The sequence below is a fragment of the Salmo salar genome, chromosome 20, assembly GCF_965601325.2.
Source record: "Salmo salar chromosome 20, fSalSal1, whole genome shotgun sequence".
Taxonomy (NCBI): Eukaryota; Metazoa; Chordata; class Actinopteri; order Salmoniformes; family Salmonidae; genus Salmo; species Salmo salar.
Window position 1 is genome coordinate 18,753,420 of NC_138310.1, and position 25,845 is coordinate 18,779,264.

Sequence of the window (25,845 nt, forward strand, 5' to 3'; positions counted from 1 at the left end):
CGAATATTAAAAAATCTGGGAAAAAACAATATGCGCATTTCAGGGTTTCCGTTATGAAAAATTGGCACTGGACAACATGACATGGAAGATTTTAATTTTCCAAACATCCATATGCATTCAGATCCGGGTTGGTGCAGTCAGCTCCATCAATAAATGAGGGATATTGGCCAAATAAGCCACATTTACAGTGCATTCGGAAAGTACTCAGACCCCTTCACTTTTTCATTTTGTTACATTACAGCCTTATTATAAAATGGATTAAATAAAAACATGTCCTCAATCTACACACAATACCCCATAATGATAAAGCAAAAACAGGTTTTTAGATTTTTTGCTAATGTATTAAAAATGAAAAACATATTCCTTATTTACATAAGTATTCAGACCCTTTGCTATGAGACTTGAAATTGAGCTCAGGTGCATCCTGTTTCCATTGATCATCCTTGAGATGTTTCTACAACTTGATTGGAGTCCACCTGTAGTAAATTCAATTGATTGGGCATGATTTGGAAAGGCACACCTGTCTATATAAGATGCCACAGTTGACAGTGCGTCAGAGCAAAAACCAAGTCATGAGGTCAAAGGAATTGTCCATAGAGCTCAGGATCGAGGGAAAGATTAACGGAGCAAAGTACAAGGAGAGAACCTTGATGAAAACCTGCTCCAGAGTGCTCAGGACCTCAGACTGGGACGAAGGTTCACCTTCCAACAGGACAACGACCCTAAGCACACAGCCAAGACAAAGCAGGAGTGGCTTCAGGACAAGTCTCTGAATGTCTGTGAGTGGCCCAGCCAGAGCCTGGACTTGAACCCGACCAAACATCTCTGGAGAGGCCTGGCATGCTACGACACCACCATGCATTTCTTTGTCAGATGACTACTGCTTCCTATACAGAAGGAGGCTAATTTGTACATTTGATCCAAATATTTTGTTTAAAGTTGCATTATAATATAGGAGTAACTGATAGGCCTGAAATATTCTTCACCTTAAATTCAACTGTCAGAGTCAATTGGAGCGCCAGTGCACACTGCCTTCATATAATAGGCTTGCAGTAGCTGAAGCTTAATAAAATCCACACCTTCAAAACATCAAAATTAAGTCAAGCCATTGTTGATAGACAAAATATAAGTGGCTATTATAGTTACATATACGCCGGGAGTCAGGAAGCAGGTGCAGATGGTGAGTTTAATAATGATAAATGCAGATAAAAGAACGTGAATGAAAACCCTACTACCTAGTAACTAAATAAAGGGAGAGTAATCAAGGAAATAATGATGTCCAGGTGAGCATAATGATGGGGAGCAGGTGTGCGTAATGATGGTTGCCAGGGCCGGTGGATAGTAGACCGGCGACGGCAAGAGCGGGAGTAGGCATGACAGTACCCCCCAACACGCGGCTCCAGCCGCAGGATGGCCCCAAGGGCAAGGAGCGAGTCGATCCAGACGGCGGAGATTGAAATCCTGGACGATGTTGGGGTCCAGGATGTCCGCCACCGGGACCCAACAGCACTCCTCAGGACCATACACCTTCCAGTTCACCAGGTACTGGAGCTGACCCCCATGACATCGGGAGTCCAGGAGGGACCTAACAGCATAGGCGGGGGTCCCCTCGAGGTCCAGGGGAGGTGGTGAGGTGTCGCGGGGGACAGCATCAGCCAGGGGACCAGGAACCACCGGCCACCGGTAGTTGGTGTGGAGTTGTAGACGATAAATTACCTCATTGACCCTCCGGAGGACCTTGAAGGGCCACAAAACCCGGGGGCTCAGCTTCCGGCAGGGGAGACGTAGTGGGAAGTTCCTGGTGGAAGGTCAGAAGCGATCACCAGGATGGAACATGGGAGCCTCACTGCGGTGGTGGTCCACCTGATCCTTCTGATGGCAGACCCCTGCAGGGGCCTCGGTATGGCTCGAAGTCCATGGAGCCAGGGCTCCTGGAAGGGAGTCAGCCCGGTGGAGGAGTGACAAAGTGAGTTCTGGGCGTACTCCGCCCAGGGAATGAACCGAGCCTACTCCCCCTGTCGGTTCTGACAGTGACTCCTAAGGAACCTCCCCATTTCCTGGTTGATCCTCTCCACCTGCGCCATTGGACTGAGGCTGGTACCCGGATGCGAGGCTGACTGTGGCCGCGTGCTTCTTCATAAAGGCTTTTCAGACCCGCAACATGATTTGGGGACCACGGTCGGAAACGATGTCCTCCGGAAGGCCATAGTGCCAGAAGACCTGCTGGAATAGTACCTCAGTGACCTGGAGAGCGATGGGTAGACCAGAGAGAGGGATATAGAGAATGGCAGGACATAAAGAATCTGTCAACAACAACCATAGTGGTAAATCCATCAGAAAGGGGGAGATCAGTGACGAAGTCTATCGACAGATTGGGCCAAGGCAACTGAGGCATGGGAAGGGGGACGGAGTTTCCCTGCTGGAGCGTGCCGAGGGAGTGTTGGTTTGGGCACATACGGAGCAGGAGTTGACATAGCGGGCAACCTCCCGTGCCAAGGTGGGCCACCAATACTTAGCAGAGAGATATTGAATGGTGCAGGTGATACCTGGGCATCCAGCGGCAAGGGTTGTGTGCCCAGGTCAGCAGCCGATCCCTTACCCCGTAGGGACGTAGGTGCGCTCTGGAGGGCAGGTAGCAGGAGCGGTTCCCTCTCCAGAGACTGGCGGATGTCCACATCTATGTCCCAAAGCACGGGAGGAACAATTTCAGAGGGTGGAATGATGGGTGCACTCAGGATCGGAACCTCTCCCGAGTGGTGGAGACGCCATCGGCTTTGATATTCTTAGAACCTGGGCGATATGACAGGGTGAAGTTGAATCTAGTGAAGTAAAGGGCCCATCTTGATTGCAGCGGGTTCAGCCGACTCACCGTTCGTATGTACTCCAGGTTCCGATGGTCGGTGAGGATGAGGAATGGCTCCTTGGTGCCCTACAGCCAGTGTTTCCCACTCTTCTAATTCCAAATTCACCGCCAGGAGCTCCCGGTCGCCAACATCCTAGTTCCTCTCTGCAGGAGGCAGTTTCTTTGAGATGTATGCACATGTATACAATTTCTGTGGGTTACCTTAGCGTTGGAACAGGATGGCTCCCACACACACACTTCTGAGGTGTCCACGAAGGGCAGCGTATGATCTGTGTTTCAGCAAGCGGGCGGAGGTGAAAAGCCCCTTCAGTAGGCAGAAGGCCTCATCGGCTGCAGGACTTCACACCAACTTACGAGGACCACCCTTGAGGAGAGGCGATGGAGCTAAAGTTCGTAATGAAGTGGCGGTAGAAGTTGGCAAACCTCCAGAAACCGTTGGAGCCCCTTTATGGTGGTTGGGACTGGCCATGACCTAACTGCTTCAACCTTCCTTTCATTCATACTCAACCCCTGTGGGCTGATCCGGTACCTTAAGGAGACATTGACCTGATGGAACTGGCACTTCTCTGCTTTAACATAAAGGTAGTTATCCAGGAGGCATCTCAGGACTACTCAGACGTGAGAGATGTGATCCTCCAAGGTGGCCGAGTAGACCAGGATGTCATTGGTATACACGACCACCTTGCACCCATCATGTCCCGGAACACCTCGTTCACGAAGGTCTGAAACACTGATGGAGCATTGGCTAGTCCATAAGGCATCACTAAGTACTTGTAGTGCCCAGACGCCGTGCTGAAGGTCGTTTTCCACTCATCCCCCTCTCAGATGCGGATAAGATTGTAGGTGCTCTGCAGGTCCAGCGTCGTAAAAGAACGAGCCCCACGGAGCTGTTCGATGGTGGCTAGTACAAACGGTAGAGGGTAGCGGTATTTAGTGGTGATGGAATTGAGACCTTTGCAATCAATACAGGGACAGAGATCCCCATCCTTCACAAAGAAGAAGTCTGCCGACGCAGGAGAGGTGGATGAGCAGACAAAACACTGTTGGAGAGCACCAACAGAGGGAAGACGCGGCTGCGCAGAGCCTTCTAGTAGGTAGATGGCATAGTCCCAGGCACGATGAGGGAGACAGGTGGCTTGGGTCTTGGAGAACACCACCCGGAGATCCTGGTAAACCTCTGGGATGTCAGGCTGGAGGGAAACCACAGGACTCTCAACCGATGTGAAACCACAAGGCAAAGGAAAGCAGGTCCTCCGGCATCCGGGTGCCCATCCTCGACGAGGAGATGGTGGGGTCATTACATTGGAGCCATGGGAGGCCGAGGATGACTTTGTGCACTGGTGCAGTGATAATGGGGAATGGAAGGCTCTCCTGGTGCATGGATCCCACGGTGAAGATGAGTGGTGCTGTGACGTGTGTGATAATGCCGGATCCCACTTGTCGATTATCCAGGGCGTGGACCGAAACAGGAGAGTGGGTACAAGGAAATATTCATATAGATGAGGGCCTGGTTAAAGAAATTCCCCACGGCACTGGAATCCACTAGATAGAAACAGCGGTAGAAACACCCCATGAGGGACAGCCAACCAGCGAAATGAAAACCAGGAACAGTTTGGCGGAAAACGATGGAGCACTCACGCCTTTCCCAGGAAATGGATGATCAAAGGGCCGCCCCTCTGCTCTCATGGATCCGGGGTTGGGACACACCGGACATCACTGAAGCCCCTCCTGACCACAATGACTCCGGCGATGCCGCTCTGCTGCGTGGACCCCATCTTCATGGGTTCAGGATGGCCAAAGGAGGGAGAAGAGTGGCAAGGTGGCACCGGCACCCCGAAAATGGTTATCCAGACGAATGGCCATTGCGATGAGTGTGTCCAAGGAAAGGTTGTCATCCCGATATGCCAACTCCATTTGTACCTCTTGGCGCCGTCCTCCCCCGCAATAGGGTGCGGAGCGCCAGCTCATTCCATCCACTGGAGGCTGCCACAGTCTGAAAGGTGAAGGCGTACTCTACAGTGGTCTGAGCACCCTGATGGAGTTGGAGAAGTCACTCACCTCCCTTTCTGCCCTCTGGAGGATGGTCGAAGACCGCCCTGAACAGAGCCTTGAACCTCTTGTAGGAACCCAGCTTGTACTCTCCTCTCTTCCAGACTGCCGTAGCCAATTCCAACGCCCGCCCGGTCAGAGGGAAATGACCGTGGCAACCTTGGACCTCTCAGTGGTGGGGGCTCCAGTCTGATTTACAAAATGGAGGGAGCACTGGACTAGGAAACCACAATATTTAGATGGAGTACCGTCATACTTCTCCGGAAGGGACAGTCGGGCATAGCTGACCTGGGCGGACTGCTAGGTAGGCTGGGGGACTGGCTCACTGTGAAGACGTGTGGTAGAAGGCCCTCTAATAACGGTATGAAGATTTTCTCTGGTGTTGTCAAGGCGGTGGAGAATACGAAGGACCTTCTCCATAGCCGTACCCAATTGCGCCAGCTGGTTGTGGTGTTGGTTGAGTAGATGAGGGAGTAATGGATTACATATCATCCGTTACATGTAACGGATTACAAAAAAACGGTAGCTGCAATCCGTAACGTTACCTGCAAAAATATTGTAATCCGATTACATATACTTTTGAAAAACTAGATGATTACTTTGGTGATTACTTTTAAATTCGGAAAGGAGGTTTGCTGAGAAAAAATCTTTGACACTTCTCTGTTTTCTCAATGACATTCAAATCAGCATTGAAAAAAGGCGCAAGTTTAAATTTGTTCCACCTGAGCGAGTCTGACCACAAGTCAGAGACCACTATGATGACACACCAAATGGGTTTTATGGATAGCGGGAAAAGAGCAGGAATAGGCTTTTCTAGGATACAGTCCAAGCTATGTCTTCCAATGGTACGACTTCTGTTGAAATCCAAAGATTATCCAACTTGAATAAACGCTTGGAGGTAAGGACGACAGCAGTGGTGTAGTCTACGGCGATACGGATATCACTTAATATTGTTATCTACATGGCGCATTGATGTGAATCACACTGCTGCTCTCTCATTTAGCTATTTGCACCTTACAGATTGTGGTTGTTGTGGGTGGCTGTTCACAAATCTAAATGTGTATTTGAACCCAATAATGGTTGAATTCAAGAAGTTTAAGCTGCCTATCAATTATTGTTTTTGGAACCAGTGGACAGCCAGTGAAAAATGCGCTCTTGCAACAGCTGCACACAGCTGCACAGATCCAAGCCTATGGAATAAAACTGGGGCTTTTATTGCTCAATCTAATAGACTTAAAGCGGCAATCTGTAGTTGCTACATCCATTTTTGGACTTGTAAATTATATCCATTGATTCTTGAAGAATATAACTTATAAATGCCTCATGAGCTTAGTTCAACTGTCACACTTCATTACAACCCAAAATATAAGCTTGTTTTCTCCAATGTTTGTAAACGTAAACAAACACTGTATAGCCTCATAACATGGTTAAACCAATACATTTGATATCATGGATGGTTAGTCCTTGCATCCATAGCTCTGTCTATTAATCTGAGAGTGGTTACATTTCTCCAGGCCCGTCCCTCAGCTTTTTACCAAAACAGAGGCGGGGTGTCCATTTTGTTATTGTTTCATCTGTGGATTTGCCCTTTAAACAGCTGCATATTATCAAGATATCAAAGTGACACCAACAAAAAGTTTAACAATAGGCCTATAGAAAATGCAGCATATGGTATTAATTTTTCACATGTAAATAGCACGTTTCAGTCGTGCTCAAAGCATGCCATTCCATGAGGGCAGCATTTTTTCCCCAACTCAAATCAATGACCCCAATCACTCCTCCATGACAACAAAATCACAAACAACAGAGTAGGGCTGGCTAATAAATCCTTAGTTTTGGGGTTATGCTCAGGGAAAACAATTTGGCTAATCTATACTTCCATATCTCCAAGTCCTATTCTTGAATATCAAGGGGTATAACATGTATTGGAATGACTGGAATTCTGATAGACTTTGGTTTTTAATGTAAAGATATATTTTAATCGTATTATTATATGTAGTAGAGAGCGATGGGTTAGAAGAAGCCTTCATAACCAACCCAGGAAGTAAAATGTAACATCCATATACAGTTGAAGTCAGAAGTTTACATACACCTTAGCCAACTACATTTAAACTCAGTTTTTCACAATTCCTGACATTTAATCCTAGTAAAAATTCCCTGTCTTAGGTCAGTTAGGATCACTTTATTTTAAGAATGTGAAATGTCAGAATAATAGTAGAGAGAGTGATTTATTTCAGCTTTTATTTCTTTCATCACATTCCCAGTGGGTCAGAAGTTTGCATACACTCAATTAGTATTTGGTAGCATTGCCTTTAAAATGTTTAACTTGGGTCAAGGATTGAGTTTAGGGCTTTGTGATGGCCACTCCAATACCTTGACTTTGTTGTCCTTAAGCCATTTTGCCACAACTTTGGAAGTATGCTTGGGGTCATTGTCCGTTTGCAACCAAGCTTTAACTTCCTGACTGATGTCTTGAGATGTTGCTTCAATATATCCACATATTTTTCTTCCTCATGATGCCATCTATTTTGTGAAGTACACCAGTCCCTCCTTCAGCAAAGCACCCCCACAACATGATGCTGCCACCCCGTGCTTCACCGTTGGGATGGTGTTCTTCGGTTTGCAAGCCTCCCCCTTTTTCCTCCAAACTTAACGATGGTCATTATGGCCAAACAGTTCTATTTTTGTTTCATCAGACCAGAGGACATTTCTCCAAAAAGTACAACCTTTGTCCCCATGTGCAGTTGCAAACCGTAGTCTGACTTTTTTATGGCGGTTTTGGAGTAGTGGCTTCTTCCTTGCTGAGTGGCCTTTCAGGTTATGTCGATATAGGACACGTTTTACTGTGGATATAGATACTTTTGTACCTGTTTCCTCCAGCATCTTCACAAGGTCCTTTGCTGTTGTTCTGGGATTGATTTGCACTTTTCGCACCAAAGTACGTTTATCTCTAGGAGACAGAACGTGTCTCCTTCCTGAGCGCTTTGATGGCTGCGTGGTCCGATGGTGTTTATACTTGCATACTATTGTTTGTACAGATGAGCGTGGTACCTTCAGGCATTTGGAAATTGCTCCCAAGAATGAACCAGACTTGTGGAGGTCTGGTTCATTCTGGAGGTCTGATTTTCCCTTGATGTCAAGCAAAGAGGCACTGAGTTTGAAGGTAATGATGTCAAATGACGTTATATCTACAGTATCTTAGCTAGCAAGCTTAGCTAGCAATCTTAGCTAGCAAGCTAGCAGTCATCATGAATCAAGTCGACAATCTACTGGCAAATCTTTTTCAACCCTTGTCATATGAAGAGAAATAATGAAGAGAAATTATAGATAAAACGTATCGGTACTCATCGGCCATTGGACATAAACATTACACAACAAGTTGGAAATCGCAAATTCAACAATGAGTGGTTTGGAAGGAATCGGTGGCTAATTGCAAGCATTGCAAAGCGATCACTAGCCTGCTATTCAGTGTGGCGGGTGTGCGGTCCAAGTCTGGGTTTAAGGTTCTCTTTTCCAAGCTTAAAATAATAAACATTTAACATTGGACATGCTGTCAATCATTCGAAACGTGTATTAATTTGTGGATGTCCATCACCCATTTCGTAGGATATGATATTGTGGACTACAGGAAAAGGAGGGCCGAGCACGTCCCCATTCTCATCAACGGGGCTGTAGTCGAGCAGGTTGAGAGCTTCAAGGTCCTTGGTGTCCACATCGCCAACAAACTATCATGGTGCAACCACACCAAGACTGTCGTCAAGAGGGCATGACAATGTCTATTCCCCCTCAGGAGACTCAAAAGATTTGGCATGGGTCCTTAGATCCTCAAAGTTCTACAGCTGCACCATCGAGAGCATCCTGACTGGTTGCTTCACCACCTGGTATGGCAACTGCTCGGCATCCGGCCGCAAGGTGCTACAGAGGGTAGCGCGTACGGCCCAGTACATCACTAGGGCCAAGCTTCCTGCCATCCAGGACCTCTATACCGGGCGGTGTCAGAGGAAGGCCCTAAAAATTGTCATAAACTGTGCCAACTTCCAAGTCTATGTCCAAAAGGCTCCTTAACAGCTTCTATCCCAAGCCATAAGACCTCTGAACAGCTAATCAAATGGCTACCCGGACAATTTGCATTGACCCTGCATTTTTTTATGCTGCTGCTACTCGCTGTTTATTATCTATGCACAGTCACTTTACCCCTACCTACATGTACAAAGTACCTCAATTAACCTGTACCCCCACACATTGACATGGTACTGGTACCCTATAGCCTCGTTATTGTTCTCTTATTGTGTTACTTTTTAAACCTTAGTTTATTTAGTAAATATTTTTTTAACTCTTATTTTTCTTAACTGCATTGTTGGTTAAGGGCTTGTAAGTAAGCATTTCACTGTAAGGTCTACACCTGTTGTATTTGGCACATGTGAAAAATGTAATTTGATTTTGATTTGATGTTACGAATTACAATTTGTATTATATGTTACGAATTTGCAAATGTACAATATGTTAAGAATTTGCAAAACGTACAATGTTACGAATTTGCAAAACGTATGGTATGTTACAAATTCTTGCTAGGTGCCTAATGTTAGTAAAGCTAGGGATTAGGGGCTAGGGTTAATTTTAGGAGTTAGGTTAAAGGGTAACCTCTACAGGATCCCCCCCCCCCCCCCCCCGGATGGTTGAGCTAACGTAGGCTAATGTGATTAGCATGAGGTTGTAAGTAACAAAAAGAAAATCACAGGACATAGACATATCTGATATGGGCAAAAAGCTTAAATTCTTCTAAAACTAACTGTGCAATTGTGCAATTTAAAACTAACTGTTAAAACTAACTGTGCAATTTAAAGTAGCGATTACAGTGAAATAATACCATGCTATTGTTTGTGGAGAGTGCACAATTATGAACTTGAAAATGTATTAATAAACCAATTTGGCACATTTGGGCAGTCTTGATACAACATTTTGAACAGTATAAAACTTTGCACATACACTGCTGCAATCTAGTGTCCAAAATCGAAATAGTGCCTGGGCTGGAATAATACATTATGGCCTTTCTCTTGCATTTCAAAGATGATGGTACAAAAGAATACAAGAAAACGCATGTTTTTTTCTTTGTGTTATCTTTTACCAGATCTAATGCGTTATATTCTCATACATTAATTTCACATTTCCACAAACTTCAAAGTGTTTTCTTTCAAATGGTATCAAGAATATGCATATCCTTGCTTCAGGTCCTGAGCTACAGGCAGTTACATTTGGGTATGTCATTTTAGGTGATTTTTTTTTTTTTAAGTGTCGGATCCTTAAGAGGTTTTAAGTAACCATATATCTCAAGCAACCAAAAACAAACAGAACATATCATGCTAAAAGGGTGTCTCGGATTTACGTACAGAACAATACAAAATGCTCTGAGACCAGGTTGGTGGTACAGTAAAAGTTAGCACATGAAAAAGCAAAGAACATATGGGAAGTACTAATACACCTTGATATAGGGGAGGCGCATTTAAGCACATGAGGAAATTTGGCTTGGGGGGAAGACATTTTTAAGTAAAACCTGCAAAAGAGCAAATGTAAACCAGGGAAAAAAATACACTACCCTCCCCTGTGCCCAATAAAAAAAAAAGTTTATCAACCCTCCCCTATTTTGGATCACTCCTCCGCCCCAATAAATTGCGATCTGTCCATTAGAATAACTGTCCACATGTGCTTTTCCTCAGCCGACAATACCAGAAAATAACAGCAAAATTACTAGCCTATGTCCATCTACTATAGTAGAAAAGTTTAGGCTACCTATTATTTTGGTCAGCTTGTCGAGAAATAGCCTATTCCAAACAGACTGGGACAGTTGTGGGACGGTAGATCCCAAATTCATACAAACAGTAGGCCAAGACTACAATTAAAAGCAATGAGTCTGATGCAACAGATCACAACGTTTAGCTTAAAATGTTGATAAACTATTATTTCTTCACATTATACAGCCAGCAATGCGCACAAGGCAGTAGGCTACGCGCGAATGTTCGTTCCATAATGCAGTTAGCGGGAAAATAATGTTGTCAAAAGAGCACTGCACATGTGAGTGGTTTCATGTGACAGAGATGAAAATATCCTTTGGCAATTTAGAAAGAGAGGAGATCTGATAGGCTACTTTGAAGCAACGTAAGACATGCCTGTGTGGTGCGCTGAAGCCTGCCTTCCGTTGCCGTTGGATGCCGCGTTCAAAGCAACTGGGAGCTCGGAAATCTCTGACTTCCGACTTCAGTGTGTTCGACACAACTGGGAACTAGGGAAAAAAACGAGCTCCGAATGAGAAAAATCGTTTTGACAGGTCATCCAATTCGGAATTCCAACTCGGGAACTCTGGCTCCAACTTTTCCGACCTGAAACTCATCGGCCTATTTTTTGGAGTTCCCAGATGTCCTGAAAGCACCACAATATGAGGCAGCAGCAGCTCTTGCACTGTCTGACAGATTTTCCACTCAAAGGCTCTGTATCTGTAAATGTGTGATAAATGAAATACAGTTGAAGTCGAAAGTTTACATACACTTAGGTTGGAGTCATTAAAACTCATTTTTCAACCACTCCACACATTTCTTGTTAACAAATTATAGTTTTGACAAGCCGGTTAGGACATCTACTTTGTGCATGACACAAGTAATTTTTCCAATAATTGTTTACAGACAGATTATTTCACTTATCATTCACTGTATCACAATTCCAGTGTGTCAGAAGTTTACATACACTAAGTTGACTGTGCCTTTAAACAGCTTGGAAAATTCCAGAAAATTATGTAATGGCTTTAGATACTTCTGATAGGCTAATTGACATAATTTGAGTCAATTGGAGGTGTACCTGTGGATGTATTTCAAGGCCTACCTTCAAACTCAGTGCGTCTTTGCTTGACATCATGGGAAAATCAAAAGAAATCAGTCAAGACCTCAGAAAAAAAACTGTAGACCTCCACAAGTCTGGTTCATCCTTGGGAACAATTTCCAAATGCCTGAAGGTACCACATCCATCAGTACAAACAGTAGTATGCAAGTATAAACACCATGGGACCACTCAGCCGTCATACCGCTCAGGAAGGAGTCTCCTAGAGATTAACGTACTTTGGTGCGAAAAGTGCAAATCAATCCCAGAACAACAGCAAAGGACCTTGTGAAGATGCTGGAGGAAACGGATACAAAAATATCTATATCTACAGTCAAAACGAGACCTATTTCGACATAACCTGAATTGCCGCTCAGCAAGGAAGAAGCCACTGCTCCAAACCGCCATAAAAAAAACAGACTATGGTTTGCAACTGCACATGGGGACAAAGATCATACCGTTTGGAAAAATATCCTCTGGTCTGATGAAACAAAAATAGAACGTTTGGCCATAATGACCATCGTTATGTTTGGAGGAAAAAGGGGGAGGCTTGCAAGCCGAAGAACACCATCCCAACCGTGAAGCACGAGGGTGGCAGCATCATGTTGTGGGGGTGCTTTGCTGCAGGAGGGACTGGTGCACTACACAAAATAGATGGCTAGGATTAAATGTCAGGAATTGTGAAAAACTGAGTTTAAATGTATTTGGCTAAGGTGTATGTAAACTTCTGACTTCAACTGTACATAACAAATATTCTGTACACATGCTCCAAATTAATTCCACTAAATTATGTAAATGATCCTATATAGCGATAAGCATGCCCAGTCAAATGTATTTCCATCAATGAATATGCTAAAAAGGATTATTTTGCAATGGGATTTTATTTTAATCTCCTCCTGGACAATTGTCCAGGGCCAATTTTATTTATCGGCTTTTCTATTTTCTGATCTGAGAAAAGCAGGCTACTACTGGCTAACAGAAATGCTGTTATGGGGTCTCATGAAGACATATGCCGAGTTCGGAAATCCCAAAATCCGACTTCAGTGCGTTCAAGACAACTGGGAACTCCGACTGGGGAAAAAAACGCTTTGAACGCTCATCCAAGCGCCCCCGACTTTCTGACCCGAAGATCTCTGACATCATGATTTGACCAACTTTTTTGGAGTTACTAGTTGTCTTGGAAGCACTAGAGCTCGCCAGCTTGTAGTCCTAAATCCCGGAAATTAGTTACCTCTTGTTCGTTCAGCCATTCATATGGTGAAAATTAATGGGGAAAGAATAGCGTTTTGGGATAAACACCAAAAATAAAATCTGAGGTTAACACAAGCTTAGATCTGACACTTTTTTGTTCTATGAGATAATATCAGTCAGTTAACATGACCTTTATGAATTAAGCAACCTTTATGTGCTTTTTAAAATTAAATAAACGCTTCAAAAAGTGATGTTAGCTGATGATGATTATATCATAGAACAAAACGTATAAGATCTCCTAAGCCTGTGTTTACCAAAAACCCTCCAAATACGCGATTCATTTCCACGTAAGTTTTGTTCAACGAACCATGGCAGAGTTAGTGCCTACAAAAAGACGCCATTACTATTTCTCTCACATACATAGCAAAGATATTTATAACCAATTACCAATTCTGTCTGTGTGCATAGTTTGAGCTAGTCAAGAAAGTGACGTTCAGTGTTGCCAACTAATTTTCAGGGTAAGTTGCCAGAGGCAGGTTGATTTGTTGCTAAAAGTTGCTAAATGACGTTGTGCGTGATTGCGTGATAACGTAAATCTGCGTCATTACGTAGAATACACAATAACGTTACTTAAATTGACTGGCCAGCTCGGCAAAAAATATGATTTGACATTTGTTCAGGTACAGACTCTCACTCTTTTCTGTACTTCTAGCTGTACAAATTTGATTGAGACATGTTGATTGATGTTGTAATTTTGTTCAAGATCAAACATTCATGACCAACTATATTCATTGGGTTTGGCTCGTCGAACCCGTACAACTGCTGCTGCAGTCAACCAACAATGATTTTCAATTTGCTGAAATTGCTGCTGGCCTGCTGCTGACGTCACTCACAATGCACTTTTGCAGCCAGGCACGTGTGTTGTGACTGAGTGTGTGACAGAGAAAATCGTTTTTGTGTCATTTAGAGGGAAAATGCGTGCAGTTTAGTGTTTGAGTCACTTTTAAAAAGTTGCTAAAAGTTCCAAATACATTTTTAAAAGCAGCTAAATTTGTTGCTAAGTGCTGTTTGAAAAAAAAGTTGCCAGGGTAGTCTAAAAAGTTGCTAAATCTAGCAACAAAATTGCTAAGTTGGCATCACTGGTGACGTTGCAGGCTAGCCCCATCTCATTGAACAACTAAGTTTGAAGGCCGACAGGGGTACTGCAGGCTTCCATTAGCAATTCAATTATCCTTCTAACTTCTTCTGTGTGCGATTTTAAAATAATCTGTTCAAGGACATACATCTGGTGTATTATTTTTTTTATATATATGAAGATTGACCACGAATATTGTAATTTTTCCATTCCTATAATGGATCCTGTTTTGTGCAAACAATGCCCGCAATACTGTGGTCGGCCTTGAACATCTCCGGCTTCAATGAGAGGGGGCAGTCTTTCTCCCCTGGTATAGAGGTGTTGGTTGTTTAGCAACAACCGATGCCTGCACAACTATGGGGCAAAACAGACTGGGTTGGCTTAGATCAGCATTTCCAAAACTTGGTCCTGGGGACCTCAAGGGGAACACGTTTTGGTTTTTGCTCCAGCACTACACAGCTGATTTCAAATAATCAAAGCTTGATGATTAGTTCATTATTTGAATCAATTGTGTAGTGCTAGGGCAAAAACCAAAATGTGCACCCCTTGGCGGAGTTTGGGAAACACTGGCTTAAGTTGCTTAAGCTATATTTTGTCTCCAAAGTTTATTGAAAACATAAATACATTTGCACAATGAACACTTGTTCCCTCTCAAATACATCAATACAGTTGTTGGTTAGCTCGCTAGCGCACTTTAGCCATATTAGCGTTGACATGAAATCAGTCAAAACACCTCAAAACAAGACATGGTATCAAGAACAAGATAAAACGATCTGAAACGATTCCCCACATTGCAGTTTCTTGTCACTCTTGCTAGCAATCTGGCTATCCAACAACATGCTGACTTCTGCCCCATAGAAGCACACAGATTGTTTTTGTGACATTGTCCAATACACAGTATTTTTTTTTTTTTTTACCCCCCTTTTTCTCCCCAATTTCGTGGTATCCAATTGGTAGTAGTTACAGTCTTGTCTCATTTCTGCAACTGCCGTACGGACTCGGGAGAGGCGAAGGTCAAGCACCGCCCCATGGGCCTCCCGGTCGCGAACCCAGAATCGCTGGCGGCACAGCTAGCACTGCGATACAGTGCCTTAGACCACTGCGCCACCTGGGAGGCCACTGATACACAGTATTAACAGAAATCACTCCGCCATTTCCTGGTTGCTAAAATTCTAATAGTTTGCCTAATTTTTGTTTATATGACAAAACAAGCAAGTGTCGTGTAGAGAATCATTGTACCATCTAAATCGCTGGGAAAAATATTTTCCATAACCAAAAGTATTGTATTTTCAGCTGTTTGAAGCTGGTGTACAAAACTGAAAGTGAAAGATTCAAAAATGAAACTTAAGAATGGGAAGCATAGAAATAGTGCACATAGAATAGATCTACCACTTCTTAGACTCGCTTGATAGATCTATAACACACATTTCTATGTGAATTTGTTCTGGTCGCCCAAAAAGTTACATATTGTAGCTTTAATATTCAATCTCTGTATGTGTTGATAGTGTCCTGACAGACATGTTCAAACATCACTGCACTCAATCATCTACATTTTGTATGCGAACATGCTTCTGTCTAATGCTCCATAAGGATGTTTCCTCTTCTTTTGCAGATGTTTTGGTGATTTAAGAATTGTGCTGCTTTACCTACTGTCCCGTAAGTCACAGCCAGCTGCACTCTAACTGTATGCTTTTCATTTTAATTAGGATTTTTCATTAAAAGAGCCCAAGAGAAAATTTGCATTTACTTCAGAGACCAAAGCCTGTTTCTATAAATCAATAGGGACGTTTAAGTCCAGAGGCCTCCGCATGGATCGAGGGCACTCTGCATGGTTTCCAAGGCCAAGATCCTGGTTACAAAGACCAACATCCTGTTTCCAGAGGCGATCCCTCAGAGCATCCGCAGACCCCACCTCTTCAGATGATGTCTACACCAGTTGCCTTTACGGTGATACTCTAGCAATACATAAATATCCACAGCAACAGAATCAGAAGACGCCATTCATTCTGACTCAATACTCATGCAGTGCTGGGTTGGAAATGACTATGGTGCTTTAAAGCAATATCAAAACTCTATTGCTGTTACTTTCATTAGAAGATCCTGTTCTAACTCTACCTGTGTTCTCTCAGCCCAGGGCTTCCGCTGCACTCTGCAGCAGAGGCCCAGCTGCAGCAGTGCCAGGTTGACTCCCAAGAGCAATGCCAGAGGAACGGGAGGGAGGCCAGTGAGCAGTGCTCTGGGTAGACTGGAGAACAGCCCAGGGAGGGGGACCAGAGCCATGAGCAGACCAGTTACTGCACCCGGGGGAGGAGGAAGGCGCAGAGACCCGGGCCAGAGACCTGGAGCTCAAATCAGGGACAGGACAGGTAAACACCCTTCTCTTAGTGGAAAATATCTAATATATTCCAACTGTCAAATTCTTTCTTTCTTGATCTCCTAATTTTTCATATCCTGTTTATGTTTTCGCTTGCTTACACAGTCCCTTAATCCACAAAGCTAACTTGGAAGGAACACTAGCTTTGCATGTAACAAACCAAACACAAATAAAAATCCCAATTACTACTGCTTAACTGGCTAACCTGACCTGTGTTGCAGCATATGGAGCTAAAGTGTACTCATCACTGTTATAATGGGTGACTGAGGCTGCTGTTTACTCTTAGTGCTAACCATTGAAAAAGCCCTTTGATCAGAGTTCTCTCTTATGAGCCAACAGTAGAGCTATACACACAAGCTTCCATCTGCCTCACAAATTCCCATAAACATAACCAAATAACATGGATAAACTAATCTTTTCCCTTTCTGACTTCAGGCTAAACAGCTGTGGTTTATCTTTGGTTGCCCAAACAAATAATCAACCAATTTTATTACCCGTTCGCATGAAATTTCCTCTGTGTGTTAGCTGCAGCTTTTATTAATTACCTTTGAAATCCTCTATCGATATTGGTCTCACACACACACACACACACACACACACACACACACACACACACACACACACACACACACACACACACACACACACACACACACAATCTTAACACTGCTTTAAATGAAGTTGTGCTCAATCTCTCATACACTGACCATGTTAATTTCAAGACATTGTATTTGGACACTAGCCAAGAATGAATATGAAACATCTGCAGCTGTAGTTTCAGAAGGTAGCTGTTCACACTCCAAAACCACATCTCTCACATTGACTGACTGACTTTATTATACATTTCTTGTAAGAATGTCCCAGAGTGCCCTGCAATGCCAAACATGACAACACACATAGACAGCAGCAGGACACATGGAGGGGGAGGAGGCCTTTCTCAACATCATCCACACTGCATCTTTATCTGCCCTCTTCATCATACTATGAGGATGAAGAGGAGGAGACGTATATAGAGAAGGAGGATGTGAGGTATGGGTTTATTTATGGGTGTTATACGGGTGTTATAATGTCATACATATAGTGCATTCGGAAAGTATTCAGGCCCCTTGACTTTTTTCACATTTTGTTACATTACAGCCGTACTCTAAAATGGGTAAAATAGATTTTTTTCTTCATCATTTTACACACAATAACTCATAATGACAAAGCGAGAACAGGTTTTTAGAAACATTTCTGCAGCATTGAAGGTCCCCAAGAACAGTGGCCTCCATCATTCTTAAAATGGAAGACGTTTGGAACCACCAAGAATCTTCCTAGAGCTGGCCGCCTGGCCAAACTGAGCAATCAGGGGAGAAGGGCCTTGGTCAGGGAGGTGGCCAAGAACCCGATGGTCACTCTTACAGTGCTCCAGAGTTCCTCTGTGGAGATGGGAGAACCTTCCAGAAGGACAACCATCTCTGCAGCACTCTACCAATCAGGCCTTTATGGTAAAGTGGACAGACGGAAGCCAATCCTCACTAAAGGGCAGATGACAGCCCGCTTGGAGTTTGCCAAAAGGCACCTGAAAGGACTCTCAGACCATGAGAAACAAGATTCTCTGGTCTGATGAAACCAAGATGTAACTGAATGCCTGAATGCCAAGTCACGTCTGGAGGACATCTGGTACCATGCCGTAGGGATGTTTTTCAGCAGCAGGGACTGGGAGACTAGTCAGGATCGAGGCAAAGATGAACGGAACAAAGTACAGAAATCCTTGATGAAAACCTGCTCAGAACCTCAGACTGGGGCGAAGGTTCACCTTCCAACAGGACAACTATCCTAAGCACAGCCAAGACAACGCAACGCAGGAGTGGCTTCGGGACAAGTCTCTGAATATCCTTGAGTGGCCCAGCCAGAGCCCGGACTTGAAGCCGATCGAACATCTCTGGAGAGACCTGAAAATTAGCTCTGCAGCGACGCTCCCCATCCAACCTGACAGAGCTTGAGAGGATCTACAGAGAAGAAAGGGAGAAACTCCCCAAATACAGTTGTGCCAAGCCTGTAGCATCATACCCAAGACTTGAAGCTGTAATCGCTGCCACAGGTGCTTCAACAAAGTACTAAGTAAAGGGTCTGAATACTGATATATATATTTTTTAATTAATGTAATTTAAAAAAATCTGGTGTAGAAATACGATAGCCACTGATCAAATTATGGCAGAGAAACACATATGGTGTGAAGTTTAGAAGTACATTTTAACGTAGTGAGGCCAAATTTGTCATCTATTTCCTTTCTAATCATATACATCTATTTATCACAGGCCAACAATAGAAAACAACGGCCTACAAGACACCACAGAAATGATCAGAACACCGACCCCTTCAGAAAATGTCACAATGCTGAACCCTAACAATAATACCAGTCTACAACAGGATCATAAAGAAACCGTCCAAATACAGGAGGCCCCTACATTAAACCCCAGTCTACAGGGCCCCTCAGAGGACATCATCAGGCCACAGGTCCCTACAGAAGACATCAACTCAATGGAGCCCACTGACAATCCCAGGTTTCAGGGGATAACACATTACAGAACAACTGGCCTTGTGGTCCCAAAGCAGAGAGCTCATGGATATGACATGGAACAGCAACAGGAATGCATCCCTCTCCAGATAATGCCAGCAGCTGTTCAAGGGAGGGCCCCTACATCTGTTAGGCAGCATGTGAACAGACTCCCCAAAATAAAAACCACCAAGACCTTTGTGTGGGGCCTTTCTGGACCCCAGGAGATTAAGAGTGTGTTTGTTCTGCAGAGGCATATTGGCAGATACACAAATCAGACATGAGAACATTCATACTGCCATTCACATTGAATCCCATGTCAATCCATATCTTGGGTTATCTTACTTGCCAGTGAGACCCGATTAATATCCAAACATAAGAAACACAAAGTAAAAACACAATCTCACATAACCTGATCCAAGGAAATGCCAGAAGCAAAGATGATATTGTGATCTTACTTCCAGTTCAGAAAAGGCAAATATGTGTGTTGGTCTCTTTGGGTGAAAGAGAATGTGGTTTCCTAATGAAAAACATGCATGTATATTACACATTTAACTCTGGGCTAAAAATACCTCATATGAGATATCAAAGTACACAGATAGGATTTGTGTTCATGTCAAGACTGGGTTCTTCAATTGTCCAGATCATTTTAGACATAATAGCAATAACATTACACTAATGGTGCAGTGAATACAGAACTGAAACGAGAGACATAAGAAAATACAAATGCATGCCATGGAAAACAGCAAGTGGATGGGGAATTACATTGTATTGTGTTCGGTTTATGTGTGCGATGGTCAGCTGCTGAGACATTTCCCAGTCATAAGCAGAGCAGTGGAGAATTCTATATAGACTACTGCCTGAGTGATGCCTATCCCCAGGACCCCATACTTCAGCTTTCCTTTAGTCCCATTACTTTATAAAATCAAAACCTTTCTGACCAACTCATTTGGCTACATGACCAAAATCCAAATGTTAAACTGGCACAAATAACATTACCTTACTTCAGTTAATACCTTACGGGATATTTTGTAATCATTCTGCATTGTTGGGAATGGTCTGTAAGTAAGCATTTCAGTGTTAGTCTACACCGGTTGTTTACAAAGCATATGACAAATAAACATTTCATTTTGCCCCCTTGTGGTGACAAAATGCATCCTAGTCATAGTGCATGCTCCATTGGAGCCATACCATTTCAGTACTGCTGTTGATCAATGGTATTTGCCAAATACATCGTATGACTTCATTGGTTGTTGCAGCCAGATTTCAATTAAACACTTGAAAACACCATAGGCAGTGTTTTAACCAATGACAAACAAGCCCAATGAAGGCTGCGTCACATCCGGCCGTGATTGGGAGTCCCATAGGGCAGCGCACAATTGGCCCAGTGTCGTCCGGGTTTGGCTGGGGTAGGCCGTCATTGTAATAACAATTTGTTCTTAACTGACTTGCCTTGTTAAAGGTTAAATAAATGAAAATCCAACAAGTACATCCCTATAGTTTGTTATGGGGTGTTGTGCTGCTGATGCTAATTAACTTTCACACAATCACATATTAATCAACCCTATAGTATTCTCTGAAGCCTGCACACCACAAAATTGAGCATGGGCGGATTTGAGAGGGACCTCAAGGAAATTTAGTTCCCATTACTAATTTTGACATTGTTTGACCTTTCCATTTTACATTAGTGAGTTTCCAGGTGTTTTTCCTACCATTCCTGAGTATTATGAGGATATTGCACACATACAATACAGATAAATGAGGCATATGATAGGAAGTACAATGCTTGTTTATATAGCCTTATGATTTTGTTCATTTAATCATCACTTTATACCTAGTCAAAACATTCAGTACTCGTACACCCCACAGGTCTTTACTGGTTATTACATTCCTGCTATGAAATACTACATTCTTCAGATCAGTATTTTAGCAAAGGCATTGAGGTTGTCCCAATTCCAACTAAGAGCCTTTTTTCTAACCACAGCAGAATCCTCAGCATACCATATCTAATATCAGTGCATATTACGGATGCAAAATGTCTCACCAAATAATTACCCTGAAGATGTTTGCAATTAACACTCCACCCACTCACATAGACCATTTTAAGTGACATCCCTTTACAGAAGACAACATACTTTCTCTTTTTAGTCAATTTATTTGTACAAGACAAACGACCTTAAGCCTTGACAGCAAATTTGCGAATGGAATACAGGCGATCCTTTCTCTGCATCTTCTTGGTTCGGAGAGTCTCCTCATGCTTGTTGAGTCTCCTGCGGATTGCACGAGTCTTCCTGGGTCTCAGGTCCAAGGGCTTATATTTCTTACCCTGAAACATGACATTCACAGTCAAATTACAATAAACACTACATGGTCACTACATGTTATGTGTAAGAAAAATAACCAGAACAAAACTCAAGATTAGGACTGTTGCTATTGCATTGTTCTTCAATTCTGGTCTTATAAACTGGCCTTCAGCATTTAGCTGGGCTGTATAGTCAGGAGGCCTGGAATTTTGTGATTTTAGGGACAGAGCCATTTGGCCCTCAAGAGGTGACCAATCTGACAGGGCACCAAGGCAATTAACCAAAATATGCAATTAAATTGATTTGAAAAACAATAGTTATTCTGTTAAGAAAAACAAGTGTGTGTAAATGTACATAAATAGCCTACATGTCAGTGTAGGTGATAACAGGCTGTAGCCAATGTGCATAGGTTATGTCCAGACCAGCGCAGGCATGGACGCCCCTGAAAATATTTGACATATGTAGGATCATTATTAATATCTAAAGGCTTGATTCTGTCCACATAATTGAGGCACTGTTCGTTCAGCTAGTAACTCCTTGCAATAGGAGGCAGCCAACATTTTGTAACTATTTTACCATAGTTTAAAACCTGGACATGTCATTTTATGAGGCATATCTTAATGTGTTCCGACCATAGGAATGTTAAGGGGACTCTTTTATAAACACTTCCTCATATGCCATTGAAACCAGTATTTCAATTTTTTCCCCCTACTTTCTCCAGCAGCCAAAGACACAATCCTAGTCATTAACAACTTTTGCTTGTTTTTGCATCTTTAGAGCTTCCCTCTTTCTACAGTTAAGTATATTTTCATCTGTTATATGAAACTGCTCACTCTTATGTGAAGAAATAGCCTAATAGTTTATCAACACTTTAAGCTAAACGTTCTGACCTGTTGAATCAGCCTCATTACTTTAAAAGTTTGATGTACAGTGGTTGTATTCATTTGGGATCTTTTTATTTGTACCTTTATTTAACAAGGCAAGTCAGTTAAGAACAAATTCTTATTTACATTGACAGCCTAGGAACAGTGGGTTAACTGCCTTGTTCAGGGGCAGAACAACAGATATTTATTTACCTTGTCAGCTCAGGGATTCGAATTAGAAACTTTTCGGTTACTGGCCCAACGCTCTACCCACTAGGCTGCCTGCCGCCCCATCTTTCGAATCCATCAACTGTCCCAGAGTATATTTGAAATATTTCTCACAGAAGAACAAGCTGACCAATAGAATAGGTAAACTGTTGTACTATGGGGGATAGGAGATTGACATAGGCTAGTGCCTTTGGTTGGTTAATCATATTGTTGGCTGACAAAGTAAATATGCCCATCAGAATTTGATAAGGACACGTGCTGTTGCATCCCTGATGTCGGTTTTCACTTATAGAGTACTTTGGAGCTGCAATGCCTGTGTGAAGGACTTGATCACGTGACGGGTATTGGTTAATAAGAATTGAGATCTGAGAGCGCCATGCGAGTGAGAGGTGCTTCGGAGCACGGTGATAGGCAGCCGGGAGAAGGGAATTATTATTTTCAGCTCAAGTTCACAACGGCATGGATTTTTTTAGGGGGCATTACGGCCACACAAGGGGACATCGACGGCCACACGCCGCCGGGAAATTCAAGGTCTGATAGTCAGGGTTAGCACTCAACCTAGTTCTGAAATATTGAGCTTACATGGGTCACTTTACAAACTAATCTGCAGCATGTTTAACCTGTTAGGGCTAGGGGGCAGTATTGACACGGCTGGATAAAAAAACATACCCGATTTAATCTGGTTACCACTCCTACCCAGTAACTAGAATATGCATATACTTATTACATATGGATAGAAAACACCCTAAATTTTCTAAAACTGTTTGAATGGTGTCTGTGAGTATAACAGAACTCATTTGGCAGGCAAAACCCTGAGACATTTTCTGACAGGAAGTGGATACCTGATGTGTTGTATTACCTTTAAACCTATCCCATTGAAAAACACAGGGGCTGAGGAATATTTTGGCACTTCCTATTGCTTCCACTAGATGTCACCAGCCTTTACAAAGTGTTTTGAGTCTTCTGGAGGGAGATCTGACCGAACAAGAGCCATGGAACGATGATGGCCCATTAGACACCTGGCGCGCGAGTTCATGTTGGGTACCCTCGTTCCAATACGTTATAAAAGAGTATGCATTCGTCCACCTTGAATATTATTCATGTTCTGGTTAAAAAAGGCCCTAATGATTTATGCTATACAACGTTTGACATGTTTGAACGAACGTAAATATATTTTTTCCCCTCGTTCATGACGAGAAGTCCGGCTGGCTTAGATCATGTGCTAACAAGACGGAGATTTTTGGACATAAATGATGAGCTTTTTTGAACAAAACTACATTCGTTATGGACCTGTGATACCTGGAAGTGACATCTGATGAAGAGAATCAAAGGTAATGGATTATTTACATAGTATTTTCGATTTTAGATCTCCCCAACATGACGTCTAGTCTGTATCGCAACGCGTATTTTTCTGGGCGCAGTGCTCAGATTATTGCAAAGTGTGATTTCCCAGTAAGGTTATTTTTAAATCTGGCAAGTTGATTGCGTTCAAAAGATGTAAATCTATAATTCTTTAAATGACAATATAATATTTTACCAATGTTTTCTAATTTTAATTATTTAATTTGTGACGCTGACTTGACTGCCGGTTATTGGAGGGAAACGATTTCCTCAACATCAATGCCATAGTAAAACGCTGTTTTTGGATATAAATATGAACTTGATAGAACTAAAAATGCATGCATTGTCTAACATAATGTCCTAGGAGTGTCATCTGATGGAGATTGTAAAAGGTTAGTGCATCATTTTAGCTGGTTTTATGGTTTTGGTGACCCTGTCTTTGAATCGACAAAACATTACACACAACTCTTGTAAATGTACTGTCCTAACATACTCTAAATTTAGGCTTTCGCCGTAAAACCTTTTTGAAATCGTAAAACGTGGTTAGATTAAGGAGATGTTTATCTTTCAAAGGGTGTAAAATAGTTGTATGTTTGAAAAATTTGAATTTTGACATTTATTTGGATTCAAATTTGCCGCTCTTGAAATGCACCTGCTGTTGATGGAGTGCACCACGGGTGGCACGCTAGCGTCCCACCTAGCCCATAGAGGTTAACTGCGGTCAAGATTGACATTTAAGAAAATATGCCATAACCCACACCATGTACAGCAGATCACCTTTTGGGTGTCGACAAACGGTGGCAAGTCAACACGTAAAATCGGGAAATAAACCTAAAATGCTGGCAGATACTCTGTGGTCAGAGCCGCCCGCTGCTTTTAACCAGTCATCAGATATGTTAAACTAAATTGTTGAATATATGTGGGTATGGAGGGCGGTTGCTCTTACCTTGTAGAACTTCCTCAGGTTCTCCTTCTGAGTCTGGTTGATGACAGTCAGAACACGGGCGATGGATTTGCGGACGACACAACTAGAGGAAACAGATCAAAATATGGGTTTAGTAAAACGCAACATTTTAGCAGAAAGAGACATTTTGACAACCCTATTGCATCTAAACCCTGCATAACATAAAAATTATATAACCATCACCTCACTCAGAGATTACAACTGAGAAGCCACTTATTCTTTCACCATAAACAGCCAACTCAGGACAAGCTGACACTGCATAATCTCTGCAGTCCAAATAATACTCACATCTTGGAGAGCTTGGAGGCAGCTCCACCAGTAACCTTGGCTACGCGGAGCTGGGACAACTCAACCTTCAGGTCATCCAGCTGCTTGAGCAGCTCCTCCTTTTTCTTGCCCCGCAGGTCTCTAGCCTTGATCTTGCCCTGTAAGATTTACAAAGAACGGGGATACAAGCTTTGAAAATCGATTTGGCTAACAGTTAACGAACTAGTTAACTTACCCATGTAACGTTGTTTCGCGAAATTAACGTACTGTCAACGTGGGCTGATAGTTAATGAATCTCGCTAGATATTCTAATTGGCAACACATATCGAAATAATTAATTTGATAAGTAGTGTAATAATTGATAGCTAACTGCCGTAGCTAGTTAGCAAGCTAACAACCATTCCATTTGGAAGTAGTTAGGAGACATGTTTGACAGCTCGCCAACGCGTAACTAGTTAACATTAGCCATCCATGCATTTGCTAGTAGCTAACAAGCTTGTCAACGTTAGCTTAATAGCGTTCAGCTAGCTCGCGTTCGGTTTTTATGGTGACAAATGAAGGGCCTTTCTCGAAATATCACAAACATATGGCAAGATAAGATTCTCATCCTCATGGATGTTATCAACTGTGGTCGTTTTATGTGGAATAGGCAGGACAATTTTCCTGAATTGAACGAAAGCCACGAGCCTCTCACCATGTCCGTCGATGTTGCCACAGGAAAAGAAAGAACGAAAACGTGTTCGCGCAAAAGCTATCTTCCGGTCGAAGGCGTTCTTTGTGTTGCGCATGGGTGAAATGCCCACAGCACCACTGAGTGGATTCAGCTGGGAATGACTTTGTTCTGCTGCATTGCTGCTTTACTTA

General features: G+C 42.9%; 2 protein-coding genes across 2 annotated transcripts in view; one reads left to right on the forward strand and one right to left on the reverse strand.

Annotated features, from left to right (window-relative positions):
- Window positions 1–19,299, forward strand: part of LOC106579983 (uncharacterized) — a 32,494-nt gene extending 13,195 nt beyond the window's left edge. Inside the window, exons 2-6 of the mRNA XM_014160471.3 lie at window positions 15,715–15,758; window positions 15,885–16,049; window positions 16,232–16,468; window positions 17,331–17,505; window positions 18,777–19,299. Coding sequence (XP_014015946.1) covers window positions 15,911–16,049; window positions 16,232–16,468; window positions 17,331–17,505; window positions 18,777–19,299 — 1,074 coding nt within the window. The 5' untranslated portion in view covers window positions 15,715–15,758; window positions 15,885–15,910. The remainder of the gene's footprint in view (window positions 1–15,714; window positions 15,759–15,884; window positions 16,050–16,231; window positions 16,469–17,330; window positions 17,506–18,776) is intronic.
- A 1,851-nt stretch (window positions 19,300–21,150) lies between these two features.
- Window positions 21,151–25,787, reverse strand: LOC106579982 (large ribosomal subunit protein uL29). Its single transcript, XM_014160470.3, has 4 exons — window positions 25,676–25,787; window positions 25,003–25,139; window positions 24,697–24,778; window positions 21,151–21,341 (listed from the first exon to the last, which is right to left on the reverse strand). Exons 1-4 carry the CDS (start codon window positions 25,676–25,678, stop codon window positions 21,192–21,194), a joined length of 372 nt encoding a protein of 123 aa, XP_014015945.1. The 5' UTR covers window positions 25,679–25,787; the 3' UTR covers window positions 21,151–21,191.
- Between the last annotated feature and the right edge of the window lie 58 nt (window positions 25,788–25,845).

Bases quoted from the DNA above. Each gene is read 5' to 3' on its own strand.
- LOC106579982 (XM_014160470.3), bottom strand. The intron at 24,779-25,002 runs GTGAGTATTATT...TGTTTCCTCTAG, and splicing joins GCCTCCAAGCTCTCCAAGAT to TTGTGTCGTCCGCAAATCCA. The intron at 21,342-24,696 runs GTAAGAGCAACC...GTCATGTTTCAG, and splicing joins ACCTGAGGAAGTTCTACAAG to GGTAAGAAATATAAGCCCTT.